Source organism: Lontra canadensis, unplaced genomic scaffold, assembly GCF_010015895.1.
Source record: "Lontra canadensis isolate GAN:19392208 unplaced genomic scaffold, GSC_riverotter_1.0 scaffold176, whole genome shotgun sequence".
NCBI lineage: Eukaryota > Metazoa > Chordata > Mammalia > Carnivora > Mustelidae > Lontra > Lontra canadensis.
Genome location: NW_022631170.1, coordinates 1,784,191 through 1,808,795, shown reverse-complemented (window position 1 = coordinate 1,808,795; position 24,605 = coordinate 1,784,191). Strand labels below are relative to the sequence as shown.

Genomic DNA, 24,605 nt, shown 5'->3' with positions numbered 1-24,605 from the left:
AGCTCTCAGAAAAGTGTTGATCTCCAAAATGTTTTCCTAGAAAATATTTTCTTAGCAAGACTCAGGGTCCCAAAGTGGAGGCTGGTGGAGGGGTCAATGTGTGGGCTGTAGTGCTCAAGTGGAGGGAAGAGCCAGGAGGTAGGTGTTTCTGAGTGATTCTTTTTGATTCATTTGCCTTTGTGCCTCTTCAATTGACCTCAAAGGTAGGACTGAGCCCATTTCAAACTTGAAGCTTACTTCTTTGCTTTCCTTAAATCTCAAGTGTCTTAAATGAATATTAGTAATGGATCCTTAAGATACATTTAGTTTGCTGTATAACCTTCATGTATTTTATGAAGACCACTTGAAAATCACACTTTTCTAAGTATCTCTTGTGGAAATTTTGATTCTTTCCAAAATTGGATTCTTCCTATTTTATAATGAAGAACACATCTTTGTCCAACAGTTTATATATAGAATGAGATTTCCACAAAAGTATGTGATGTTTCTTACCTTTTTTTTAAAGATTTTATTTATTAATTTGACAGAGAGAGAGAGAGAGACAAGCAGGCAGAGGGACAGGCAGCAGGGGGGAGGTGAAACAGGCTCCCCACTGAGCAGAGAGCCCGATACAGGGCTCTATCCCAGGACCCTGAGATCATGACCCGAGCCAAAGGCAGAGGCTTAAACCACTGAGCCACCCAGGTGCCCCTGCTTTTCACCTTTTTATCTTTTTTTAGATTTATTGCTTATTTCTTGTTTTCTTTATTCTTGTTGTTGTTGCGGTTGCTGTTACTGGGTCCAGTGATTTTGGAACTTCATATATGAAATCAGCTGAAAAAAAAATGGAGATAGTACTCCCATGAATGTTAGGAAAATTAAATTACATGTCATGTGTAAAGAGCCTAGAATGACCCCTGGCTCACAATCTCTCTCTCTCTCCCTTTCTGTCCTTTTCTCCTCTTCCCTCTCTTATATTGTATTTATATTTCATAACTACTGTCTATCTTATATATATGTGTATATAGAATATATATACACACATACACACATATATAAAAGTGTAGTTATATGTAAAAACTCCACAAACACACATATAGTTGACATAGTGAATAAACATTACTACAAACACAGGCATCTCTGACCTAGGTCACTCATTATATTGTGTTTTTTTTTTGTTTGTTTGTTTGTTTTATACTTTGAGTCTCCACTCTAACTCTCCATTGGAATAAAATGCTGTCACTTAAAGTTGAATTCTAAACCTACTTGTAGAACACATAAATGTTTCATCTTTAAGCCAAATTATGGAAGGAGCCCAAATATTCACTGACTGATGAATGGATAAAGAAGATGTGGTGTATATACACAATGGAATATTAACCAGCCATCAAAAAGGATGAAATTTTGCCATTTGCAAAGATGTGGATGGAGCTAGAGAGAGTTAAGCTAAGCAAAATAAGTCAGTTGGAGAAAGAAAAATAGTATATGATTTCACTCATATGTGGCTTTAAGAAACAAAGCAGATGAACATAGGGGGTGGAAAAAGAGATGCAAACCAGAAAATAGACTCTTAACTATAGAGAAGAAACTGAGGGTTGCTGGTGAGGGGTTGGGTGCAGGATGGGTTAAATGGGTGATGGGTATCAAGAAGTGAGAGAGAGAAAGAGAATCTCATCAGACTTGGCACTGACTGCAGAGCCAGTTGTGGGATTCCATCCCAGAAATCTGAGATCACAACCTGAGCTGAAATCAAGAGTCCATAGCTTAACCACCCCAGGCACCCAGGTACCCCTTTAGAGTGGTTTTAAATTAACTGTAATTTTTAATTATAACTAAACAAAGAAGTAAAAAAAAAGTCTAGATTATTGTGCCTATTAGGAAGGATTTTTTTTTTTTTAGTACTAGCAATTTTTATTATAAAATGTCTAAATAGATATGGGTTCTTAATTTTCAAAAAATTTATGACATCATGTTTATCTTTCTTCTATCATTAATTTTGCTTGAATGACTTATATATTCTTTGTTCTGTACTCCATTTATGGACAAATCTCAAATTAGTCCAGGAAACTATTGAGAGAAAAATACTAGCTGTTTTTGTTGAGGGTAATGTAAAAACTTCACCATAATCTTATATTTGTTCATGAAACAATTTGGAAGAGTGATATGATTTTAAACTTATAGTAATGAATTAAAATCAACTTGATTTCACAAATTCGGATATATAACTATATCCCACACTGTTTTATATAATCATATATATTCACATATATGAAACTGCCTTCCTTTACACATTGTCACTTCCTTGATTTGAACTCACCTGGAACACTTGTAGAAAAGTAGCAGAAATGTTATGTTACTCTTGATTTAAGTCAATGAAGAAAATGAAAAACAACCTATGAAATTTTAATAGATGCTTTTTAGTGTTTACAAGGAAATTTAGGTCTTCAAATAACTATATTAGAAAAGAGAAAAACTTTTGAAACTAGAAACATATCTTCCACATTAAGAAAGTAAAACAAACAAACAAAAGAATAAACAAAGGAAGTTTATAATAGACTAGAGCACAAACCAATAAAGTAGGAAGATGAAGATCAGAGATCAGTAAGTTTATACTGTGAAAAGATTAATATAATTGACAAAATTAACTAGAATTAATAAGAAGAAAGGAAACAAGAAACAAAATTAATGCAGTCATTGAGGAGAGTAATCCTGAGTAAATTAAAATAAGTATAATGAATAGTATAAACAATTTTATACTATTTATACTAACATATACAATTTTATACTATACCAACAATTTAGTCAACTTAATGACACAAATCTGAAAAACATAAATTTACCGAAACTGACAAAGAAATAGAAAATCTGAATAGATATGTAGACAATAAATTCAATTTATAATGAAGATATCCCTGCCTCTCCCATCAATATCCAGACATAGATTGTTTCACCAGATGTTTTTACTAACTAAATATATAAGCAATAGTACCAATTGTTAATTAACTCATATAGAAGATAGAGGACATGATGCTCTTTTGAGTTCATTGGATTATGCCAGTATTCCCCTGACAACAAAGCAAAACAAAGACAACATAAGAAAGAAAACACAGGGGTGCCTGGGTGGCTCAGTTGGTTAAGCAACTGACTGGTTCAGGTCTGATCCTAGGGTCTTGTGATTGAGCCCTGCATCTGGTTCCCTGCTCAGTAGGGAGCCTGCTTTTCCCTCTTGCTCTGACCCTCTACCCTGCTCTTGCTCTCTGTTTCTCTCTCAGTTGAATAAATATAAAATCTATAAGAAAAGAGAAAACACAAACCAATAACTCTCATGGATATAAACACAAGAATTCTCAACAAAATACTATATCGAATAATGAAATAAAATAAATGCAATAAAACATATGTTTTATTAATAGGATTATGAACCATGATCAAGTGAGATTTATCACAGAAATGCAAGGTTGGTTTAACATATGAAAAACAATGTAATACATCACTTATGTAGAATAATAGGCAACACAAATCACATGTCCACCATATAGATACAGAGAAATTATTTGACACCATCCAGCAACCAATCAAGGTAAAAATTACAAATTAAGTAGAAGTAGAAGATATTACTTCAATCGTACCAAAGCTGTTGCTATCATCCCAATTAATGGATAAGGAATGACTGATTTCCCTATTGTTAAAAAACAATGCAGAATGTCTACTTTCAGTAATCACAGATTGAAATATTAATAGATAGATGGATAAATAGATTAATAAATTAATTGGTCACTAGTCAGTCATCCAGATTTGAAGTAAAACTGGTTTTATTCACATTATACATGATCTTTTAAGAAGAAAATTCTAAGCAATCCACACACATACACACGTGTGTGCACATTTTAGAACTATGAGTATAATCAAATTCACCATGATCACAAAATATAGCCTCAGTATTTCAAAATAATCTTATGTCTTCATAGTACTAAAATAAAATACCAATGTAAAACTAAGAAAATAAATTCTTGAACACATCAAAATATTGCAATAATTAGAAATAAATAACAAGAGACCGCTGAGAAACAGAAAATTAAAAAATATATATATTGTAACCGGTACTGTTATATAGTGAACACATACTAAAGCATAATAGAAGTGAGGGTCCAAAAGTAAACAGATTTATGGTTGACTGATTCTGACAACCTACTGAGGCAGTATCCTGGAGATGGACAGTCTTTTCAATAAATGGCAATGAGCACCTGGGTAGTCGTATACAAAAAAGATAAATTTCAACTTACCTCACACCACACACAGACATTAGCTCAAAACAGACCAGAGACTTAAATTTGGGAGCAAAAAGTGCACGTTCTACAGCTGAGAAGGGATGTGTGCCCATAACATACAAAGAATACTTACTAATGGAACATAGAAAACCAAGTAAGCCAAATATTTGGCCAGACATTTATAGACGTTGTAATCTGAAACAGAAATTGTTTAAGATGGAAAGAGGGAGAGATGCATGCCATGTGTTGCAGGTGCCCTGAATGAGGAATTAAAATATGAAAAATGAGGGTGCCTGGGTGGCTCAGGGGGTTAAGTCTCTGCCTTCCGCTCAGGTCATGATCTCAGGGTCCTGGAATAGAGCCCTGCATCAGGCCTCTCTGCTCAGCAAGGAGCCTGCTTCCCCCTCTTTCTCTGCCTGCCTCTCTGCCTGCTTGTGATCTCCCTCTGAGTCAAAAAAAATAAATAAAATATTTAAAATAAAATAAAATATGACAAATGGCCTTAAGAACACCAATAATCACAGCTCTCTCTTTCTTTTGGCCTATAGATTTCCGTTCATGGGGCAACTCAAAAAAAAAAAAAAATGTTGGTGAGAGCTTGTCTTCTCTTTTGTTAATTGTGAGAGGTGATTTGGGAATAAAGAACCAAAGGGAAAATCTCCTCAAACTTGGGTGTTACCTTTGGCACAGCAATTTTAGGACTATATTATGTGGTAGTTGAGAGTGTGCAAATTTATTTACTTGAGATTACTTGTTGACTACATATACCTTTAAAATATATATGTACAGCCAGTGAATCCTGTGGCCTAGAATGATATTATAAAGTCAGAAGAAGAGGGGCACCTGGGTGGCTCAGTGGGTTAAAGCCTCTGCCTTGGGCTCGGGTCATGGTCCCAGGGTCCTGGGATCGAGCACCGCATCGGGCTCTCTGCTCTGCAGAGAGCCTGCTTCCTCCTCTCTCTCTCTGTCTGCCTCTCTGCCTACGTGTGACTTCTGTTTGTCAAATAAATAAATAAAATCTTTTAAAAAAAAAAAGTCAGAAGAAGAACACATCTAGAAGAGATAATTGATGTAATCCCATTGAATGGCTTCCAGCCTTGGACATGCACTGAAGAAAAATGCAACCTCAGAAATCTCTCTGGTTTTGTTCTTTTTTTCATACATTCCTATGAGTGGAAAAAACAGACGGCTGTAGTTGCTTTTATTGGCTATTTATTTTGAGTTGATTCAAGTGGCCACTGTCTGTGTCTCCATCCTCTCCTTTGTAAGATAAGCATGAAACCCAGAACTCTGTCCTGGCTTGTTATTAGGAAGCTAAAAGGAATTAATGCTTACATAATATTTAGAATAGTTTTCAACACCTAGCAAGAGCTCAATAAATGTGATCTATTCTATGGTTATATGACCAGTAGCATCATTAATTTTACAGTATTTAAAGGAATTCTAATATGATATTTGTCACTATGCCCTATAGGAAGAATCTAAGGGATTCTATCATGTTATTAGAAAGGAAGAAATACTCATGCTATTTCATTATGGTCTTAAAGCTGTGTCCCACACATATGACACTTAGATTTAATGTCACATAGCACCATGAAGGCTGGGAAGGGGCATGTTTAGTTTTAAACAGTCATTTCACAAATTGGGATAATTCAAAAAAATAAATTTTCTGATGATATGTCCTAAAGATTAATTATTAGGTATGTTACATGACATAGCGTCTCAGTTTGATTTTTATATATTTTTCCCTAGGGATTAGTAATTGTTTGGGACCTAAGGATCTCATTTCCCAGGAGCTTAAAGTACAGTATAAGTCTCTGTCTACTCTATATGTCTTAATGTCTTCAACACCAGGGAGAAAATGTCTGTCAGGTCTGTTAGCTAGAGCTAGACTCTGGTTACTTGAAAATAAAAATGAATGTAAGTTCCCTATCCACAGTTATTTTAAAGATGTATTGAAGCCATCTCTTCTCTAATTAGATAATGTTTTAACAGGACTTCTACTTGTATGCAGTTACTGTTTAAAATTCTTTTGTGTTTTAGTTTTCAGAAACACTTATTTTTGAATTTAGAACATTTTCTCTGTAACATCAAACAGAGGTGTGTATGAAAGAATACAGAATAAGCGAATGGTAACCCTCTTCTCTCTCTCTTTCTGATTGCTCTTAACACCTTTTTTTCAGACCAGTTTCTGTGATGAAATCAAGAATTTGTGATCATGGAGAGGCTCTTTCATTGTCATGCTAATGCTGAGGGTTGCAGTCACCTGCCCACCACACTGTTCACAGACAATCAATACCTGTGAACTCACTCTGCTCCGAAAATGAGATTAATTCTTTTGGAGTTGTTTAGAAGTTGACATGAAATAATTTCTTATCAACAGCCTAGAACATTCAGAAAAAAATTTAACAAGTTGGCTTTCCTGTTTAACTGGGAGGCCCGCAAATAACTCAGGTACTTTGTTTTGTTTTGGTTTTGGTTTTGTTTTATCTCTATTCTTGGCTGGATAATGAAAAAAACATGACTGCAAGAAAGTGATATGCTTCTACTTCTTTAAAGATAGTTCAATATATGGAGAAAATACCAAATTATTCTTCTAGTCCAGAACGTCTTCACTCAATTTTCATTACACGTACATGCAGAGGTCACGCGTATACTCCTCCTGCTCTTTAGAAGGGAGAGCAGAGAATAGAGTCCCTCCGTGTCTATTGGCCTTTTCTTTAAGGAAAGGTCTCAGTGCTAGATCCCATTGTACTGAGTAGACTAAATAACCACTTTTCCCAGCCAACTGCTTAGAGAACTTGAGAGAGTTTTCAGGTACCTCTCTTTGGTGTGGGTAAAGGATGAATATTTCAGTTATAGCCAAATTGGTAACAGACCTATCCAATGTATTCATACTTCTCTATGTACATCTTTATATACATCTACATATGCACACCAAGTAGTCTATTTGGTATCTCGTTTCTTTTTTTTTTTAAATTAACCACCAGCATGATAATTTTCTCTCCTAGATACGACCCACTGTAATTAAATAATTGCTCTATTGTTGATCATTAGTATTTTCCATTGTTTCCATTAGTATTTCCATTGTTATAAACAGTTCTGCCAGATAGTTGGAATTAGTTTTTCATGATGTTATCAATGTGATTAAATATTTCTAACTACAGCTTATATTATTAAAGATTTAACTTTTTATTTTATTTATTTGGGAGATAGAGTGAGAGAGCACTAATGGGGTGGAGGGGCAGATGGAGAGGGAGAAGGAGAAGCTGACTCCCTGCTGAGCAGGAAGCCCAATGTGGGGCTACATCCTAGGACCCTAGGACCATAATCTGAGCCTAAGGCAGACACCTAACTGAATGAGCTACCCTGGCCCCCCTCTAACAACAGGTTATTAAGAATGAAATCTCTTATAAAATTACATAGATTTTATTGTTGTCAGGATTAAGACTTTATTACTGCAGATCATTACTATGATAATTGATTTAACTAGTTTGTTCATTTGATATGCGAAATTTTCATTTTCAGTGTATATTTTAAATCTCCTGCCTCATAATTCAATTTTTTTAAAATTTCTTTTCAGTGTAACAGAATTCATTGTTATGAATTCATTGTTATGCACCACACCCAGTGCTCCAGGCAATACGTGACCTCCATAATACCCACCACCTGGCCCCCACCCCTGCCCCTTCAAAACCCTCAAAATTTAAAAGGGTTTTGTGAGCTGCAGACCTCAAAAAATGTGCCACAATCTCTAAAGAGGATTGTTAGAAACTTTGCTTCAAATATTTGATCCTGAAGACTCAGTGAAAAAAAAAAAAAAAAAGAAAGTATATCTTTTATAGAATCACAGTGGGTACTGCTGTCTGAGCTTCTTAAGGGTTTTCAGAGAACAGAGGAACATTTCTGTGTGGCTTTGAAATGTATCATTAACTTGATTTTGAAACCCATCCAATAATCGAACTTAGTTAATCATCTCAATATATTGTGGTAAAAGTTGGAATCATTTAAGTTTTTTAATGTTTCTTCCAATGCTGAAGTCAATTTTGATCATTGGGATCCAGTGAGACACTTAACATCTTGAATTATTTGGCAACTGTGTTTTTGATATATTGTATAAATACAATATTTAATATCAATGCTATATTTCTCTGAGGTTAATATGAATCTGTTCTTTTTCTTCCCATTTTAGGAGAAACACAAATTTAATATTTGTTTTCCTAAGCCTGACACATGGCAGAAATGAAGGAGGACAACTGCACCTCCATGACAGAGTTCATCCTTCTTGGATTAACAGATATCCCTGAGCTGAAAGTCTTCCTCTTCCTGCTGTTCCTTCTCATCTATGGAGTCACGGTTTCAGGAAATCTAGGCATGATTGCCATGATTCAGGTCAGCTCTCAACTTCACACTCCCATGTACTTTTTCCTCAGCCACTTGTCCTTTGTGGATTTTTGCTACTCCACGAACATCGTGCCAAAGATGCTGTCCAATATCTTAAACAGGGACAAAGCCATCTCCTTCCTGGGATGCACAGTGCAATTCTATTTGTTTTGCACATGTGTGGTAACTGAGGTCTTCCTGCTGGCTGTGATGGCCTATGACCGCTTTGTGGCCATCTGTAATCCACTGCTGTACATGGTCACCATGTCCCAGGATCTCTGTATGGAGCTGGTTTCCTGCTGCTACCTCTGGGGGATGGTGTGTTCTCTGATCCACTTGTGTTTAGTTCTTGAGATCCCATCCTATAGATCAAATGTGATTAACCACTTCTTTTGTGATCTACCCCCTCTCTTATCACTTGCTTGCTCTGATGTCTCTGTTAACGAACTCATGGTGTTCATTGTGGCCACTGTCAATGAGATCATCACCATTGTCATCATCTTCACTTCCTACTTGCTGATTCTTATCACCATCCTGAGGATGCGCTCTGCAGAGGGAAGGCACAAAGCGTTTTCCACCTGTGCCTCCCACCTCACAGTCATCCTTGTCTTCCATGGAACTATTCTTTTCACTTATTGCCGGCCCAGTTCTGGCAACAGTGTGGATACTGACAAGGTGGCCACGGTATTCTACACCATAGTGATTCCCATGCTGAACCCCCTCATCTACAGCTTGAGGAACAAGGATGTAAAAGCAGCTCTCAGAAAAGTGGTGAGCTCCAAAATATTTTCCTAGAAAATATTTTCTTAACAGGACTTGGGGTCCCAAAGTGGAGGGTTGGAGGCTGGTAGAGGGGTGAATGTGTGGACTGTAGTGTTTGAGTGGAGGGAAGAGCCAGGAGGTAGGTGTTTCTGAGTGATTCTTTTTGATTCATTTGTCTTTGTGCCTCTTCACTTGGCCTCAAGGGTAGGATTGAGCACATTTCAAACTTGAAGTCTACCTCTTTACTTTCCTTCAGTCTTTCATGTCTTAAATGGTTATTAGTAATGGATCCTTAAGATACATTTAGCTTACTCTTTAACCTTCATGAGCTTAATGAACAGTGCTTAAAAATCAGTTTCTTTCATTATGTATTATGGAAATGTTAACCTTTCCAAAGTTGAATTCTTCCTATTTTCCAATAAAGAACACATCTTTTCCCAACAGTTTATATATGCAATGAGATTTCCATACGGGTATGTGTCTTTTTAATCTTTTTTAAAGCTTTATTGCTTATTTCTGGTTTTCTTTATTATTTTTGTTTTTGATGTTACAGTGTCCAGTGCTTTTGGAACTTCAGATATGATCTCAACTGAAATAAATGGAAATAATACTAATTACTTCCCATGAAGTTACATGTCATGTGCAAAGAGTCTAGAATGACCTCTGGCTCACAATTAGTTCTCTCCTTCCCATTCACCCACCCTCCATTTCTTATATTGTACTTTTATTACATATCTACTGTCTGTCTTATATACACACAGACTCACATATACACACATATATAGGAATGTGTCTATATAAAAATCTCCCCCCACAGGTATAATTGCCATCACTGAATAATCATTCCTATAAGTACCTGCATCTCTGACTTAGGTCATCATTACATTGTTTGTTTGTTTGTTTACTCTAAGTCTCCCTTCTAACTTTCCACTGGAATAGAATGCTGTCACTTAAAGGCAAATTCTAACCTATTTGTAGAAAACATAAGTATTTCATTTTTAAGGCAAATTATGGAAGGAGCCCAAATGTCCATCAACTGAAAAATGGATAAAGGAGAAGTAGTGTACATATTATATGAAATATTAATCAGCTATCAAAAGGAATGATATCTTGCCATCTGCAATGTTGTGGATGGCACTAAAGAGTATTATGGTAAGGTAAATAAGTCAGTCATAGAAAGACAAATATCATATGATTTCACTCAGATGAACAGAACAGAAGAACATAGGGGAAGAAAAAGAGAACCAAACCAGAAAACAGACTCTTAACTCTAGAGAAGAAACTGAAGGTTGCTGGAGTAGGGGCAAGCAACAGATGGTTGAAATAGGTAATGAGTATTAAGGAGGACACTTGTGGTGAGTACTGGGTATTTTATGTAAATGATGAATCACTGAATTTTATACCTGCAACTAATATTACACTGTATGTTAACTAACCAGAATTTAAATAAAAACTTGATGACCAACCTTATTATGATATTTACTAATAATACTGGCTTGTGAGGTTCTTGAACATAAGACTATGTATATCTTTCCTTGTCATCTATTTCACTAAATTTTAAATACAAAAATGATTGTTTATTTAACATCTACAATTACTCAGTTAGCAGGGACTCAAAGAGAATAGGACTAGCATTTATTGCACATATACAATATACCAAATGATTCAACACATTTTTGAGCTACTATTTGATGTCGCATACATACAAGGTATGTTGTTAGGTGCTCGAAGCAATAAAAAGTGAAACAGGCTAAACCTAACTAGTTTAAATTTTTTTAGAAATAATTTCAGTGTGGGGGATACAAATATTTACAAGTTTAGAAATATTAGGTGTTTCACAAGCTTATAATGAGAACAAAAACAAAGAAAATGTATTCATATTGTTTCATCCTTCCTTTTTACCACTATCAATCAGCATAAATATATTATTAATTTATATGATCACTTGAACAAAAGCAGTCTCAATTTTCTTCATAAGAAATCCCTAGGCAGTCTTCATATAATTATTGAATAGATTTCTTGTAAATATTGAGAACCATTTGCTTTCCTTAAATGTTGTTTTATTTTTTTAAATATTTTAGTTATTTATTTTAGAAAGAAAGAGAGAGTGCAGACATGAGGAGGGCAAAGGGAGAGGAAGAGAGAGAACCTCAGACTCCACACCGAGTTCAGAGTCCATGTAAAGCTCAATTCCATGACCCTGAGATCAAGACCTGAGCCAAAATCAAGAATCCAATGTTTAACCAACTGAACCACACAGGTGCCCCTTAAATGTTTTAAATTACCTGTTCTTTTTTTATAACCTAAACAGATAAGTAATCAAAACTAGATTATTGTGTTTATTAGGAAGGATTAATTTTTTTCTAGTACTAATGATATTTATTATGAAATGGCCAACTACATATGAGTTTCTAATTTTCAAAATTTTTATGACATAATATTTGCCTTTATTCTATCATTAATTTTGTTTGGATTATTTATATATTCTTTGTCCTATATTATTTGTTTTTGGATAACTCCCAAATTAGTTCAGAAAATTATTGAGAGAAAAACTACTCACTATTTTGCTTACAGTAAAATAAAAACTACATAATAATCCTATATTGGTTCATGAAACAATTTTAATGGTGATATGATTTTAAAAATACACTAAGAAATTAAAACAACTTTATTTCAGAAATTTGTATATATAATTATATCTGACAATATTTTATATAATCATATATATTCACATATATGAAATTGCCTTCCTTTACACATTATCACTTAATTGATTTGTGCTTAACTGGAACACTGTAGAGAAGAAACAGAAAGATTATAGTGTTCCTGTTTGAAATCAATGATGAAAATGAAAACTAAACTATGGAATTTTAATAGGTACTTTCCAGGGTTTACAAGGAAATTTAGGTCTTCAAATAACTATATTAGAAAAGAAGAAAACTCTTAAAACTAGAAACTTAGCTTCCACATCAAGAAATTAAAGAAGAAGAAGAAGGAAAGAAGAAGAAACAACAAAGGAAAGAAATAATGACTAGAGTACAAGCCAATAAAGTAGGAAGATGAAGAACAGACAAGACCAATAAGTTTATACTGTGAAAAGATTAATATAATTGACAAAATTTTAGCTAGAATTACTATGCAAAAAAACAAAAACAAAAAACAAAAAACAAGGAACAAATTACCACAATCATTGAGGAAAGTAATCTTGAGTAAATTAAAATAATGAATAGTATAAAAAATTTTATGCCAAAAATTTAGTCAAGTTAGATGATACAGAAAAAATTATAAAAGATCAATTTATCAAAATTGACAAAGAAATAGAAAGTCTGAATAGATATGTAACAATAGATTTGATTTCTAATAAAAATATTCCCTCCTTCCCCCTACCAATGTCCAGGCACAGATGGCTTCACCTTTTGTTTTCATTTTTCTTTAATTAAAATATAATGTATTATTTGCCCCAGGGGTACAGGTCTGTGAATCATCAGGATTACACATTTCATAGCACTTACCATAGCACATACCCGTCCCAATGTCCATAACCCAACCACCCTATCCTTACCCTGACACCCTTCAGCAACCCTCAGTTTGTTTCCTGAGGTCAAGAGTCTCTTATGGTTTGACTCCCTCCTGATCTCATCTTATTTCATTTTTTCCTTCCCTATGTGCCAAGACCCCCTGCCCTGCCTCTCAAATTCCTCTTGACAGAGAGAGCGTATAATAGTTGTCTTTGACTGAGTTGTTTTCACTAAATAAGTATATAACAATAGTATCATTATGTTTATTTTTTAAATTAACATATAATGTATTATTAGTTTCAGGGTTATAAACAATAGTATCAATTGTTAATTACCTCATTTAGATGACAGAGGACATGATGCTCTTTCCAGTTCATGCAGTTATGCTGGTATTCCAGCATACCAAAGCCAAAGACAAAGTGAGGAAGAAAATGCAAACCAATATTCCTCATGAATATAAACACAAGAATTCTCAAAAAAATATTATATTCAATCATGAAATAAAACAAATGCATTAAAACATATAAAGGGATTATGAACCATGACCAAGTGAGATTTATCCCAGAAATGCAAGGTTGGTTTAACATATGAAAAACAATGTAATACATCACTTACATACAATAAAAGGCAACAAAATCACATGGCCACATTATAGAGGCAGAAAAATTATTTGGCACCAACCGGCACCCATTCAAGATAAAATTTACCAGTAAGGAGAAATAGAGGAAATTGCTTCAATCTCTGTGGGATGTCTACTTCTCAGTACTCAAACAACGATTGAAAGGTCAAAGATGCAGCAGAGCAACGCCAAGTTGAGGCTGTAGTCCCCCAGCCATGGTAGCAGGCCAGCTCCTCGGAAAAGAAAGGGTGAAAGCCAGAAAAGCCAGCCCCACCCCCAGAAAGAGCCCATGTCTGTCTCACAGTCAGACTGAGGTGTTAATAGATTGATAACCATACATAGAAAGATAAATATACAGATTAATAAATCAATCAGTCCACCGGTTACCCAGATTTAAAGTAAACCTGATTTTATTCACATTATACATGATCTAAGAGGAAAATTCTAAGCAATCCACACACATCCACACATGTGTCTGCACTGTATTAGAACTATGAGAACTAATAATCAGATTCACCATGATCACAAAATATAGCATCAGTATTTCAAAATAATCTTATTACTTCACAGTAACACAATAAAATACCAATGTAACACTAAGAAAATAAGTTCTTGAACACGTCAAAATATTTCAGTGCTTAGAAATGAATAACAAAAGACTACTGAGAAACTGAAAGTTAAAAAATATTGTAAATGATACTGGCATATGGTGAGCATATCCTAAAGCATAATAGAATTGAGGGTCCAAAAGTAAACAGATTTATGGTTTACTGATTCTGACAACCTACTGAGGCAGTCTCCTGGAGATGGACAGTCTTTTCAATAAATGGCAATGAGCAACTGGGTAGTCATATGCAAAAAAGATAAATTTCAACTTACCTCACACCACGCACAGACATTAGCTCAAAATTTGGGAGCAAAAAGTGCAAGTTCTATAGCTGAAAAAGGATGTGTGCCCATAATGTATAAAAAACACTTACTAATGGAACATAGAAAACCAAGTAAAGCAAATATTTAGCTAGACGTTGGTAGAAGTTGTAACCTGAAACAGAAATTGTGTAAAATGGAAAGAGGGAGAGATGCATGCCATGAGTTGCAAGTGCCCTGAATGAGGAACTAAAATATGAAAAATGGCCTTAAGAGCACCAATAATCACAGCTCTTTCTTTCTTTTGGCCCACGGATTTCTACTCATGGGGCAACACAAAAAAAGATGGTGAGAATTTGTCTTCTGTTTTGTTGATTATGAGAGGTGATTTGGGAATGGAGAACCAAAGGGAATGTCTCCTCAAACTTGGGTGTTATCTTTGGCACAGCGATTTTAGGACTATATTATGTGGTAGTTGAGAGTGTGCAAATTTATTTACTCGAGATTATTTGTTGACTACATATACCTTTAAAAATGTATGTGTACAGCCAGTGATACACAGAAACAAATAGAATCCTGTCCCCTAGAATGATATTATAAAGTCAGAAGAAGAACACATCTAGAAGAGAGAATTGATGTAGTCCCTTCAATGGCTTCCAGCACTGGACATACACTGAAAAAAAAAAAAAATGCAACCTCAGAAATCTCTCTGGTTTGTTCTTTTTATCATACATTGCTATGACTGGAAAAACCAGAGGGCTGTAATTGCTTTTACTGGCTATTTATTTTGAGTTGATCCAAGAAGCCACTGTCTGTGTCTCTGTCTTCTTCTTTATAAGATGGGCATGAAACCCAGAACTGTTTCCTGGCTGGTTACTAGGACCCTAACAGGAATTAATACTTGCATAATATTTAGAAGAGTTTCCAACTTCTAGCAAAGACTCATTAAGTGTGATCTAGAGTTTTCTGACCAGCAGCATCTTTAATTTTATGGTATTTTAAGGAATTCTGATATGATATATGTCACTATGCCCTACAGGAAGAAACTAATGGAGTCTATCATGATATTATAAAGGAAGAAATACTCATGCTATTTCCTTATGGCCTTATAACTGTGTCCCACACATATGACACTTCGATATAATATCACATAACACCATGAAGGCTGGGAGGCGGCATATTTGGTTTTAAATAGTCGTTTCCCAAATTGGGATAATTTAAAAAATAGATTTCCTGATGATATGTCATAAAGATTAATTATTAGGTAGGTTACATGAAACATAGTCTCAGTTTAATTTTTATGTATTTTGTTATACCATAGGGATTAGTAATTGTTTGGGGGCCTAAGGAGCCCAATTCCCGGGAGCTTAAATTACAGGATAAGTTTCAGTCTGCTCTACATGTCTTACCATCTTCTGCACCAGGGAGAAAATGTCTGTTACTCGGGTCTGTAAGCTAGAGCTAGACTCTGGTTACTTGAAAATAAACATGAATTTATGTTCCCTGTCAGCATTATTTTAAACATGTATAGAACTCATCTATCTTTTAATTAAATAATAATTAATAATATGAAGATTCCTGTGCAATTACTATTTGAAAGGCTTTTTGTGTTTTAGTATTTAGAAACACTTAATGGTGAATTTAGCACAATTTTCTTTGTAACATCAAAAATGTGTATGAAAGAATAGAATAAGCAAATGGTAACCCTCTTCGTTCATTCTCTGTTTCTTGTTAACATTTCTTTTTTCAGACCAGTTTCTGTGATGAAATCAAGAATTTGTGATCATGGAGAGGCTCTTTCATCGTCATGCTAATGTTGAGGGTTGCAGTCACCTTCCCACCACACTGTTCACAGACAGTCAATACCTGTGAACTCACTCTGCTCCGAAAATGAGATTAATTCTTTTGGAGTTGTTTAGAAGTTGACATGAAATAGTTTCTTATCAACAGCCTAGAACATTCAGAAAAAAATTTAACAAGCTGGCTTTCCTGTTTAACTGGGAAGCCCACAAATAACTCAGGTACTTTGTTTTGGTTTGGTTTTGGTTTTGGTTTATCTCTATTCTTGGCTGGATAATGAAAAAAACATGACTTCAGGAAAGTGATATGCTTCTACTTCTTTAAAGGTAGTTCAATATATGGAGAAAATACCAAGTTATTCTTCTAGTCCAGAACGTCTTCACTCATTTTTCATTACACGTACGTGCAGAGGTCACGCGTATACTCCTCCTGCTCTTTAGAAGGGAGGGCAGAGAATAGAGTCTCTCCATGTCTATTGGGCTTTTCTTTAAGGAAAGGTCTCAGTGCTAGATTCCACTGTATTGAGTAGAATAAATAATCATTTTTCCCAGCAAACTGCTTAGAGAACTTGAGAGAGTTTTCAGGCACTTCTCTTTGGCGTGGGTCAAGGATGAATATTTCAGTATAGCCAAATCAAATCTATTGGTAACAGACCTATCTGATGTATTCATACCTCTCTACGTACATCTTTATATACATTTACATATGTACACCAAGTAGACTATTTGGTATCTCGTTTCTTTTTTTTTAAATCAACCACCAGCATGATAATTTTCTCTCCTAGATATGACCCACTGTAATTTAATAATTGCTCTATTGTTGATCATTCATATTTTCCATTTTAACATTATTAACAATACTGAAATGTAGCTTGATTAGTGTTTCACAATTTTATTAAGGTGATGAAATATTTCTCTAACTTATTAAGAATGAAATCTCTCATAAAAATATATAGTTTTTTATGTTCTCAGGATTAAGACTTTATTGCTGTAGATTATTGCTATGATAATTGATTAAACCGCTCCATTAGTTTGGTGTAAAATTTTAATTTTCAGTCTATATTTTAAATCTCTTGGCTCATAATTTGAAATTTATTAGTGTTTTGTGAGCTGCAGACCTCAAAAAATTTATCATACTCCCTAAAGATGGAATGTTAAAAAAACTTTGCTTCAAATACATGTTCCTGAAAGACTCAATGAAAAAAAAAAAAGTATATGTTTTATAGAATCACAGTAGGTGCTACTGTGCTGGCCAAGCTTCTTAAGGGTTTTCAGAGAACAGAGTTCATTTCTGTGTGGCTTTGAAAATCATTGACTCTATTTTAAACTTGATCAAATAATCAAACTTAGTTAATCATCTTGATGTATTGTGGTAAATGTTGGAATCATTTAAGTTTTTTAATATTTCTTTTTTTTAATGCTTTTGTTGATGCTAGAGTCAGTTTTGATCAGTGGGATCTACGGAGACATTTAACATTTTGAATTATTTGATAACACTGTTTTTATTGATTCTTATAAGTACAATATTTGCTATCAATGCTATATTTTTCTAATTATTATTAATCTGTTTTTACTCCCTTTTTAGAAGAAACACAAATTTAATGTTTGTTATCCTAAGGCTGACACATGGCAGAAATGAAGGAGGAGAACTGCACCTCCATGACAGAGTTCATCCTTCTTGGATTAACAGATGTCCCTGAGCTGAAAGTCTTCCTCTTTCTGCTGTTCCTCCTCATCTATGGAGTCACGGTTTTGGGAAATCTAGGCATGATTGCCATGATTCAGGTCAGCTCTCAACTTCACACTCCCATGTACTTTTTCCTCAGCCACTTGTCCTTTGTGGATTTTTGCTACTCCACGAACATCGTGCCAAAGATGCTGTCCAATATCTTAAACAGGGACAAAACCATCTCCTTCCTGGGATGCACGGTGCAATTCTATTTGTTTTGTTCCTTTGCAATCACTGAGGTCTTCCTGCTGGCTGTGATGGCCTATGACCGCTTTGTGGCCATCTGTAACCCACTGCTGTACATGGTCACCATGTCCTAGGATCTCTGTATGGAGCTGGTTTCCTGCTGCTACTTCTGGGGGATGGTGTGTTCTCTGATCCACTTGTGTTTAGCTCTTGAGATCCCATCCTATAGATCAAATGTGAATAACCACTTCTTTTGTGATCTACCCCCTCTCTTATCACTTGCTTGTTCTGATGTCTCTGTTAACGAACTCATGGTGTTCATTGTGGCCACTGTCAATGACATCATCACCATTGTGATCATTTTCACCTCCTACTTGCTGATTCTCATCACCATCCTGAGGATGCGCTCTGCAGAGGGAAGACACAAAGCCTTTTCCACATGTGCCTCCCACCTCACAGCCATCCTTGTCTTCCATGGAACTATTCTTTTCATTTATTGCCGGCCCAGTTCTGGCAACAGTGTGGATACTGACAAGGTGGCCACTGTGTTCTACACCATAGTGATTCCCATGCTGAACCCCCTCATCTACAGCTTGAGGAACAAGGATGTGAAAGCAGCTCTCAAGAAAGTACTGGGATCTAGATTACCTTTTAAAAAATTATTTTCTTAACTAGACTCAGAGTTTCATCAGAGACTTTTAATGAGTGGCTGATTTTGAGTGGATGTGAACAAAGGAAAGGATTTTATGACCTGGGGGCCTAAGCATGCTTCTTGCTTTCCAGTTGCTTATCTTATTAAACCATATGTTATCTCTTTATGGATAATTTGAATGCACTTGTTGCCTTTTCTGCTCTTCTTCAATGTCTGATTACTTTGAATTGGTTGGTGTGGTATTGTTAGACTCGATATCTTACTTTGAGAAAACCATTACATTTCTCACAAAGTACACATCGATAGACATGTCTTTTCATCATCATTAGAGCATGTAACCTTTTTTTTACTAAATTGATTTCATTTTCTTATATGGAATGAATGTACATCTGTCTGATATCCTATGTTTTTTAATAAAAAGTGAGTAAATTCATGTGTATTTTTATTCACTCTTTAATTATTTTTACCTTTGCAGTATTATAATTTTAAGACTTTTAAAACTTCTTTCAGGGGGATTAAGAAGCACAAACTTCTAGTTATAAAATAAATAAGTCACAGGGATGAAAAGTACAGCAAAGGAAATACAGATAATAACATTGTAATAATGTTGTATGGTGACAGATGATAACCACACTTCCCAAGGTGAATGCACAGGAATTGTCAAATAATGACATTGTACCCCTAAAATGAATATAACATTGTATGTTGAGTATACTTCAATAAAAAAATAAATAACTTAAAAAAAAAAAACTTTTGGTCTACAAGGTAGAGATAATACTCTAATTTTCTAATGAGATTTGCATGAAAATTAAATGATGTATCTTAAATTCTTGCCACTATATATGGTATATTATAAGTGATTAATAATGTATTTGCTGATCTTACTATTGCTACTTTTAGTTTTACCTTTTTTTCTCTATTCTATCTTATTTCTTAATAAATGAGTAGATCATGTATTTGATGGTTTACTTTTCTTAAGTTTCTGGGGTTTTGTTAATTATTTTTGTTTTGCTTTGCCTGATACTATTTTAGTCATTTACTATATTTTTAAGCCTATTGTATTCTAAACCTATTGATTGCATTAATTTCCTATGGCTTCTAAAAAAATACTATGCATTTATTGGCTTACTACAATAGACTTTATTCTCTTACAGTTCTAAGGGCAGAAATTTGAAATCAGCGTCAGTGGGCCAAAATTAATGTGTCAGCTGTGCCATACTCCCACAGGAGGTTGTCAGGGACAACACCTTCCCTTATCTCTTTCAGTTTGTGGAGACCACAGGCATTCTTTGACTTGTGGTTGTATTATTTCAGTCTTCAAGACTGGCATCTTCAAACTTCTCTACTCTTCATCTTTCCTACCTTTCTTGCACATACACCCACGCACTTGTGGGTGTGTGTGTGTGTGTGTGTGTGTGGAATAGCCTCCCCCCTTTCTTTTTTTTTTTTTTTTTTTACGATTTTATTTACTTATTTGACACAGAGAGAGAGAGAACAATAGTGGGAGTGGCAGAAGGAGAGGAAGAAAGAGGCTCCCTACTGGGCAAGGAGCCAGACATGAGGCTCCATCCCTGGACCCTGGGATCATGACCTGAGCCAAAGGCAGACACTTAATTGACTGAGTCACCAAGGTGCCCCTAGTCTCCTTCTCTTGTATAAGATCATCTGTGAAGGCATATACAGAATGCAGATAATCTAAAATAATCTCCTGATATCCAGATCCTTACCCTAATCACATGTAAACACCCTTCCTCCAAATAAGGTGGCATTTGCAGGTTCCATGTATTAGAACTTGATATATATATATATAAAGGTCCATTTTCAAACTTAACACACCCACCTTTTAAAGGCCAAAGTATGATTTATTTTTCCTGTATTCTTGCAATGTTAACACTTCGTTTTCTTACTTTCTTAGGATTTCATTTTATATTTGTTATTGTTTATATTTTTTATTGGAATGGGTTATTTAAAATAACATAGGTCCTTGATGCTTTAATAAAGTATGATGGACATTGGATTTTTAAATAGCTGGGTCCAGGTTCGGAGCTTAAAGAGTGATTTTGAGGAAGATAGTTAAACTTGCTTAATTTTGAGTCTCTTAAATATAAACTGGAGATAAACTGCCAGCCTCAGGGTTATCACTGAACTTAAACATAATAACTAAATAACTGCAAAAACCTGGCTTATGAAATTCATTCTTCCTAATGTTTCTTAAAAAGACATCTTTGAGGGGCGCCTGGGTGGCTCAGGAGGTTAAGCCTCTGCCTTCGGCTCAGGTCATGATCTCAGGGTCCTGGGATCGAGCCCCACATCAGGCTCTCTGCTCAGCGGGGAGCTGCTTCTCCCCCATCTCTGCCTGCCTCTCTGCCTACTTGTGATCTCTCTGTCAAATAAATAAATAAAATCTTAAAAAAAAAAAAGAAAGACGTCTTTGATATGGTCATTGAGGGTATGTGCTATGGTGAGTGCTGTGAATTGTGTAAGACAGATGATTCACAGACATTTACCCCCTGGGAAAAAAAAAATTATATGTTAATTTAACAAAAGAAAAAAAAGACATCTTTGAGGGCAAGAGTTATTTAAAAATATTCCAACAAAGACAGCTACTCATTATTTATTTTAATAAATGAATAAATATTGACTAATAGACTAGAATATATTGTGAGTTTGATGAAAATATGTCTCTGTATTGCCTTTCAAATGTTCTAAGTGGAGCAAATTTCCCACATCACACAAGGGACTTTGGATTTTAAGATGAAGGTAAAGTAAACATCTTTCTCCTTTGGCCCTCCAACTGGAACAGAGTTTCTCCACCTTGGCACTCTTAGTCAAGGTATACCATACACACACACACACACACACACACACCCCTAGCATTATCTCTCTTCATGAGGCAACACATTTTCTCTAAATTTCATTTTCATTTCTGCAATTATACCACACACTTTCCAATCTTTATGCAATTGCTTATGTTATTTCTTTTACCTTCTCTCATTCACTATTCTGTACCTGACAAACTTCTTAAATGTGTAGTGCAAATTATCCTCTTTTCTGTTTTGCCACCTGGCATACAAATTCACAGAGTATATGTATTTTTTTAAGTTTATTTATTTAAGGAAATTCTACTCCCAACATGGGGCTCAAACTTATGACCGTGAGATGAAGAGTTGCATGTTCTTCAACTGAGCCAAGCCAATTGCACCTAATAGATGTATTTGTTAAAGAAATATTCTCCGATATATGCTGGCCTTGGATGGCCAGAATTCCACGAGTAATAGACCCACACATAGCACATATCAGAGTGATTAACTTCATTCATACTTGGTTTTCCACTGATGTTTGATTTTCAAGGTCTTCTAATTCTCAACAGCCAGATAGATATATTTTTGCTTCTTTCTAGTTTTTCTATTATCCTATCACATAGAATACTGCTCTGATAGTTTGATAAATTGTTCTAAGCTGGTTAAATCAAATTAGACAGCAAATAATACAATCTAGTTTTGTATATAATCTACCATTTCAAAACTAAAAATAGATTTTTTTTTGAGACATCCTCAAGATGTATAAAAACTTATTGCATTGTTTCATTTTGTTTTTAATCAATTCCTCATAGAGCTGTTTAATTGCTCATGTATCTTTTCCCACTGGGATTTTCATATCAGATTGTGAGTTCCTGGGATCCTAGGTGAGCTCTGGAAGCTAACCTCAAAAGCCTCTAGGCAAATATAAAAGGTCCCACATTATCTTAAGGAACCACTATCTTCCTAAGGAAGGCACAGGTTTCTTTTATGAAAACAAAAGAACTGCCCAAATGGATTACGGAAAATGTTGCAATGGGTTAATTTTTTAAATATTTAGCTGTCAACACTGATTTTTCAAGTGAAAGATGAATTGATGCTGACAACAGTCTCATAAGAAGGTAAATGAAAGATAGTAATCTGGTAAGTGCTCTTCACATAATCTTGGGATATCAGAGTTGGGCAAGATTTTAAGTGCTCATCCTATAATTATTTATTTTACATGCAGGAAACTGATGTTTTGAGAATACATGTGCCCAGCATAACACAGGTTTTAATTCTCAAGGCATTTCCAACAAACACACCACCACCAACAAAAAAGCACATTTAATGGATGATAGTCTTAAAACAATCTTTAGTATTATTGGACTCAGATTAGAAATCTAACTAAAACAAAGGGTTCATTGACTATTATTTTTTTTAAAGTTAAGCAGACTGAGATATAAAATAAAGGCTCACCCAATTTGTATATCATATCATTTATTCTATCCTGTGGTTATATGTTGATATGAGTAGTTATCAATACACAGGTGACAGGATGGGGGTAGGGTTAAGGGAGTGGATTTGAGGGAACAGAAAAAAATGGTTTACAAAGGTAGGGACTAGGGCTCACTATAGAGAAGTGACTACAGGAATAGGTAATTTTGCTAAACACTTTTAGAGTTCATTCTCATTCTCACCTGCCAGTTACATAGAAGAACAGATATATTTGACTCCTCTTCGGACTCTTAATTTTTTTCTTGTATTTCCTTCCTCTTCTATTGTTCCCTTGACTTTCATATTTCATTTTTCAATTCTGAAAGCCTTTTTTGGTCTTAAAGCATATGACATCTTTGAAAGATTATTACAAGTAAATACTCTCTATATAAGTGGATTTTTTCAGTACCTCTACTTCTATGATTAGAAATTAAGGATTTGGGATGCCTGGTTGACTCAGTCGGTTAAGCATCTGCCTTCCGCTCAGGTCATGATCCCAAAGTCCTAGGATCGAGTCCCACATCAGGATCCTTGCTCAACAGGGAGCCCGCTTCTCCCTCTCCCTGCTCTGCTTGTTCTGCCTGCAGCTTTCTGTGCTTCTGCTCTCTCTCTGACAAATAAATAAATAAAATCTTTAAAAGAAAAAAAAAAAAACAAGAAAAATAGAAATTAAGGATTTGGTAGAAAATAACTTCAACAAAAAAGTGGTTGTTCTCCATGGCTCAAAACCCAAACTTATTTAAGGATTGTCCTAAAGAGGAGCCTCTTTCTTTCATGCCTACTTTTTGATAATAATTTTTTATTATTTGCAAAAAAATGAATGGCACAAAAAAGAAACATTTTCATCCACCTTTGCCTTTCTAGCCACTGACTATATATATATGTGTATATACATATATACACATATATATATATTTTTTTTTCCTTTTGCCTTGCTAGCAGTGGCCATTGTTCCACTTTTAGGTTGATCTACAATTTTGCCTCTCATATTCATAGACAGGAACAGATGGGCTGTCGCTCAATGAGAGTTGATATTTTCTAAGGAGGATGCCATATATATTTCAGGAAAGGAGAGTTCCAAATAGTTGACTAGTAAATCTGAGATGCTTCTTTCTCCAATTAACACTTTTTTAAAGACAAAGTATTTGGAGTGAGATGGAATATAGGAGATAAAAATGGGAATATATATGAAAACTGAGTGTATTTAAATACTGAGCTTGTAAGTAACAGGGAATAATTTAAGGGTTTAAGAAGAAGGAAACACATTACAAAATCTGTTTTATACAGGTGACTCTTACAGTAGTTTATGGATACACTTTGAATCATGTTTGGAAATAAGATGGGAATTAGAGAGGATGAGGCCAATTTAGAGGTTTGAATTGAGGAAAATGAGGGATGACATTAAATAATGGGATGTGATGACAAGAAGGAGACATTGGATATTTACCACATTTCACAGATTGAATCAATGGCTCTTGTTCGGTTTTGAGGTAGAGGTTGTTTCTTATTTGGACTAGCAATGGAGATGGTAGAGATGAATACCAAGATAGGGATCATAGAAAAGGCATA

The 24,605-nt window shown here is 34.9% G+C and overlaps 2 protein-coding genes across 2 annotated transcripts; both read left to right on the top strand.

The window, feature by feature from the left end:
- Window positions 1-8,489: 8,489 nt before the first annotated feature.
- Window positions 8,490-9,425, top strand: LOC116860448 (olfactory receptor 5L1-like). Its single transcript, XM_032846503.1, has one exon. The coding sequence runs from the start codon at window positions 8,490-8,492 to the stop codon at window positions 9,423-9,425; it is 936 nt and encodes a 311-aa protein (XP_032702394.1).
- An 8,405-nt stretch (window positions 9,426-17,830) lies between these two features.
- LOC116860511 (olfactory receptor 5L1-like) lies at window positions 17,831-20,523 on the top strand. Its single transcript, XM_032846561.1, is given in 2 exon segments — window positions 17,831-18,739; window positions 20,482-20,523. Coding segments are annotated over 2 exon segments (951 nt in total).
- The last annotated feature ends 4,082 nt before the right edge of the window (window positions 20,524-24,605 follow it).